We start from the raw sequence: 3,845 nt of genomic DNA, 5'->3' as shown, positions 1-3,845 counted from the left end.
AAAGGGATCATGTGACTCCGCTTTTGAAAGCCCTTCATTGGCTGCCTGTTCAATTCCGAATTCATTTTAAAATTTTACTATTTGTTTTTAAATCGTTACACCAGCAAGCACCCATTTACTTATCTGAATTGCTGCACCACCACACCCCCCTGAGAAGTTTGAGATCCTGTGACCAGAACCTCCTCTTAATCCCACATTTCAGACGTAAGCGTAGAGGTGACCGTGCTTTTTCGGTTATTGGGCGTCGTCTTTGGAATGACTTGCCATTTGATATCCGAATGGCTCCTAGTTTACCTATTTTAAAATCCCTTTTAAAAACCTATTTGTTTTCCATGGCCTACTAGGCGCTACTGTGCCCACTAGTTTTATTAGTTGTGTGTATCGTGTACTTTTAGCCTTTTTATGATGTGGATGTACAGCACTTTGGTCAGTCTCGCGGCTGTTTTAAATGTGCTATATAAATAAACTAAACCTAAACCACACCAGGGGGCTGTTTCATAAAAGCCGCTTAGAAAAGCGGGGATTAAAGTCCCAAACCTGACTTGAATGAGCCGAGCTAAACATCCGCGCTTAAATTGGTTCCATAACAGTAAATTGAGGATCATGTGATCTTACTAATTTGAGTCAGGTTTAAATAGTCTAGATAATTGCGCGTGCACGCCATTGTTTAAAAGTCCTGAAAAGTCGAGCATGGGTCAATCGATTTACTGTGGGCTACCATGGCAACAAAAGGAAAAGATAGAGCAGCGATGTTCACGGCAACGGAACAGCGTTTGCTATTGGAAACATATGAAGAATTTAAAGATGTCATTACCAAAAAAGGCAATACAGCGGCAATAAATAAAGCAAGAGAGAAAGGTTGGCAGGAAATTGCTGATCGTCTCAATGCGTAAGTAGCGGTGTAAACTATTTAAAATACTTTATCAACATTGAATGTGTCACAATACATTGCAAAGTTTGTGTGTGAATAACAGTAACGTTAATTGCTTTCACGCAGCAGCAACTTAAGTGAAGGAAAAAGAACCTGGCAGCAGGTGAAAATAAAATATAAAAATATAGTTCAGAATGGTAAGTAAATCTAATGGTATGTACATATGTAATCAATGCCAGCTTAAAGTTACAACTATTCAGGTTTTTTTTTTTTTTTTTTTTTAATTGCAGCGACCAAAAAGAAGACTGAGGTTGCTGGCACTGGGGGAGGGCCACCACCAGCCAGCTTCACTCCTGCAGAGGAAATTAATAAAGGGAGGCCCGTCCTTGAGGGAATAGAGGGGGGGACATCATCTAAAATGATATCACCTAGTATAAGGAGTGAGTATATAAAAGGTGTGTGTGTGTTTTTATTATCATTATTCCTTTCTGACTAACTGATTTCCTCCTTCCTTAGGCATTGTAAGCCTAAGTACATCATAGCAGTAATGTCACGTAGAGGTACTTGTGCTACTGTAATGGTGCATTTTGGTAAAAAAAAAAAATTTCTATCATGTTTGGTTTCATAGTGACAAAAGATTCTGTATGCTTTATGGATCCACCAGACATCATGTTGCCTGTGAGTATGAGACCTTTTAAATCAGTCATGTAAGCTAATGAGTTTAATCAGTGGTCACAGGGAGAAGGCCCATCAGTTGAGGAAGATGAGGAGACTGTGTCTGTATGTTCAAGGAGGCCTGAGGTAGTCACAGGTTCCATGTGATACTGTATTGAATATTAAAAAGTGTACTTGTGTGATAAAATGATCATAATGTGTTTTCAGGATGCTGACACTGTTCTAGAGCCCTCTCAGTCTGGGACCACATGTGAAAAAGTGAGTATTAAGAAATGAAAACAATGTGCCAAGAGTATTCAATAAAATAACTTTAAATCTATGTTGCTACAGAACCCAGAAAACATAAAAGGAGTGTATAAACGCTACCTCCTTAAACAAATGGAAGCGACTGATATCGACATCCAGTATAAAAAAACTGAAGATGAGGAAGTTGGAGCTGGAAATTCAACAGCTACAGAAAAATGCAAGTAGAACTACCATTTTTTAAAAAGGAAAAGAAAAAAAAAACATTACCTTTTTGATCACTTTCCACAACATTTATTTGTGTTTTCACCCCTAACAGGCAGATTCACTCTGAATAAAGACAAATCACATTAAATACTTTGACTTCTGTGTGTTTGTTCAACTAAGGAGAAAGTTGAGGGGCCAGTGGAAAATTTTAAAGCCTTAAAGCAAAATAATTATTTGCATATGTGTCTCGTATAAGTCTGCCTGTTTCGTTTTCTTCCAATACGGCTTCATTGCCCCAGTCTTCCTCTTCAACAATCCTTGGTTGCCTCTCTCTCCTCAGACAAGCAATGTTATGGAGCACTACACAAGCAACTACAATGTCACATGCCCTAGGTGGAGTCACTCTGAGGTGCTTCAGGCACTGGAACCTTGACTTTATCAGCCCAAATGCCATCTCTATACGACCTCTTGTGCGTGCATGGGCAATGTTGTAGCGGTGCTGTGCCTCTGTCTGGGGCTCCTGATAGGGAGTCAAGAGGTAAGGCAGGCATGAGTATCCCTTGTCTCCCAGCAAAACTCCTGAGAATTCTCCTGCATAGACAGAATGAATATATATAGATATATAATGTGTTTGTTTTTTTTTAAGACTTTTTGTGATTTAAGTGATTATTAGCATACCTCTTGCTAGTTGTTGGTAGAGAGATGAGGCTCTAAAGATTCTGGAGTCATGCACAGAGCCTGGCCATTTGGCCTCTACATTTGTGATGATGCAATCTGCATCACTAATCATCTAAAATAAATTAAACCTGTAGGTCACTACATTTTAATTGCAATGAACTAAACACTGGTGCCCAGCTTAGTACAGAACACTCAGTGCTAGAGCATAGCCTTCAATATCATCTCAGTGGGACCGTACCTGTACATTGATGCTGTGTACTGATTTCCTATTCACAAAGTCCGCTTCATGTGGACCAGACGGACACTTAATACGCACATGGGTGCAGTCCAATGCACCGATAACATTTGGGAAACCTAGGAAAGTTATTTGTTTGTTTTAAATATGTCCCATGTAGTCAAAAAATATTTCCATGTTTTCTAGAGTTATTTGAACTTACCAGCTATTCCATAAAAGGCATGTTTAATGGTACGAATAGCTTTGTGGCCAGGGAATGTGATGAACACATTGAGTAGTCTTTTTAAAGAAAGGTACACAGTTCGTACAGAGCGGCAAACTGATGCTTTGCTGATATACTCTGCATCTCCAACTGTGTACAAAAATGTTCCACTGGCAAAAAAGCGAAGTGCAATGCACACCGTCTGTGGGACTGTGAGCGCTCTGTTGCGGCGTGTTTTATTTGCAACGTGTGGGCTTAGTAATCTACAAATATATGCAATCCCATCTCTTGAGAACCTATATCGCTCATACAGGTAGCTGTCATTAAAAGCCAATGGGTCTGACCTGTCTCTGAAAGTTCTCTCTCTTTGAAATGCCCTCCGCAAGACTATAGCTCCCTCATCCACCACCTCATCTATGAAAGGACACGCCATGGTTAAGTTTGGAAACGAGTTCAGCTCCCTATTTATATACTTTTAATTAATTAATTACCAAACTCACCAATTAAACACAGAGGTTTTGAACATTTCTTAGTGTATTTATACCTTATAATTTCTTACATTTATTAGTAAAGTACATTTCCTTATTTATTTAAAAAAAATTAAGTTAAATAAAATGACATCGAATTACCAGCCAGGTGAGTATAAATGGTATGTTCGTTAAGCCTGAACTCAGACTTAGCCTGACAGTTAGCCTGCCCCGGACCAGGTTAATTTGCCAGCATAAGTTGCCGGG

At 39.3% G+C, this 3,845-nt stretch overlaps 1 protein-coding gene and 1 long non-coding RNA gene across 2 annotated transcripts; one reads left to right on the top strand and one right to left on the bottom strand.

Annotated features, from left to right (window-relative positions):
• Nucleotides 1-500: 500 nt before the first annotated feature.
• Nucleotides 501-1,234, top strand: LOC128511985 (uncharacterized). The gene is made up of 3 exons (XR_008356228.1): nt 501-889; nt 998-1,068; nt 1,162-1,234. It is a non-coding gene; the product is annotated as an uncharacterized LOC128511985 (long non-coding RNA).
• Nucleotides 1,235-2,072: 838 nt separating this feature from the next.
• Nucleotides 2,073-3,601, bottom strand: LOC128511980 (putative nuclease HARBI1). Its single transcript, XM_053485045.1, has 4 exons — nt 3,112-3,601; nt 2,913-3,028; nt 2,675-2,786; nt 2,073-2,587 (listed from the first exon to the last, which is right to left on the bottom strand). Exons 1-4 carry the CDS (start codon nt 3,542-3,544, stop codon nt 2,205-2,207), a joined length of 1,044 nt encoding a protein of 347 aa, XP_053341020.1. The 5' UTR covers nt 3,545-3,601; the 3' UTR covers nt 2,073-2,204.
• Between the last annotated feature and the right edge of the window lie 244 nt (nt 3,602-3,845).

The sequence above is a fragment of the Clarias gariepinus genome, chromosome 24 (assembly GCF_024256425.1).
Source record: "Clarias gariepinus isolate MV-2021 ecotype Netherlands chromosome 24, CGAR_prim_01v2, whole genome shotgun sequence".
Taxonomy (NCBI): domain Eukaryota; kingdom Metazoa; phylum Chordata; class Actinopteri; order Siluriformes; family Clariidae; genus Clarias; species Clarias gariepinus.
Note: the sequence above shows the minus strand (reverse complement) of the source record. Positions and strands in the feature narration are given on the sequence as shown.

Bases quoted from the DNA above. Each gene is read 5' to 3' on its own strand.
- LOC128511980 (XM_053485045.1), bottom strand. From the start codon at position 3,544: ATGGCGTGTCCTTTCATAGATGAGGTGGTGGATGAGGGAGCTATAGTC. The intron at 3,029-3,111 runs GTAAGTTCAAAT...TAACTTTCCTAG, and splicing joins TGCCTTTTATGGAATAGCTG to GTTTCCCAAATGTTATCGGT. The intron at 2,588-2,674 runs GTATGCTAATAA...CTGTCTATGCAG, and splicing joins CTACCAACAACTAGCAAGAG to GAGAATTCTCAGGAGTTTTG.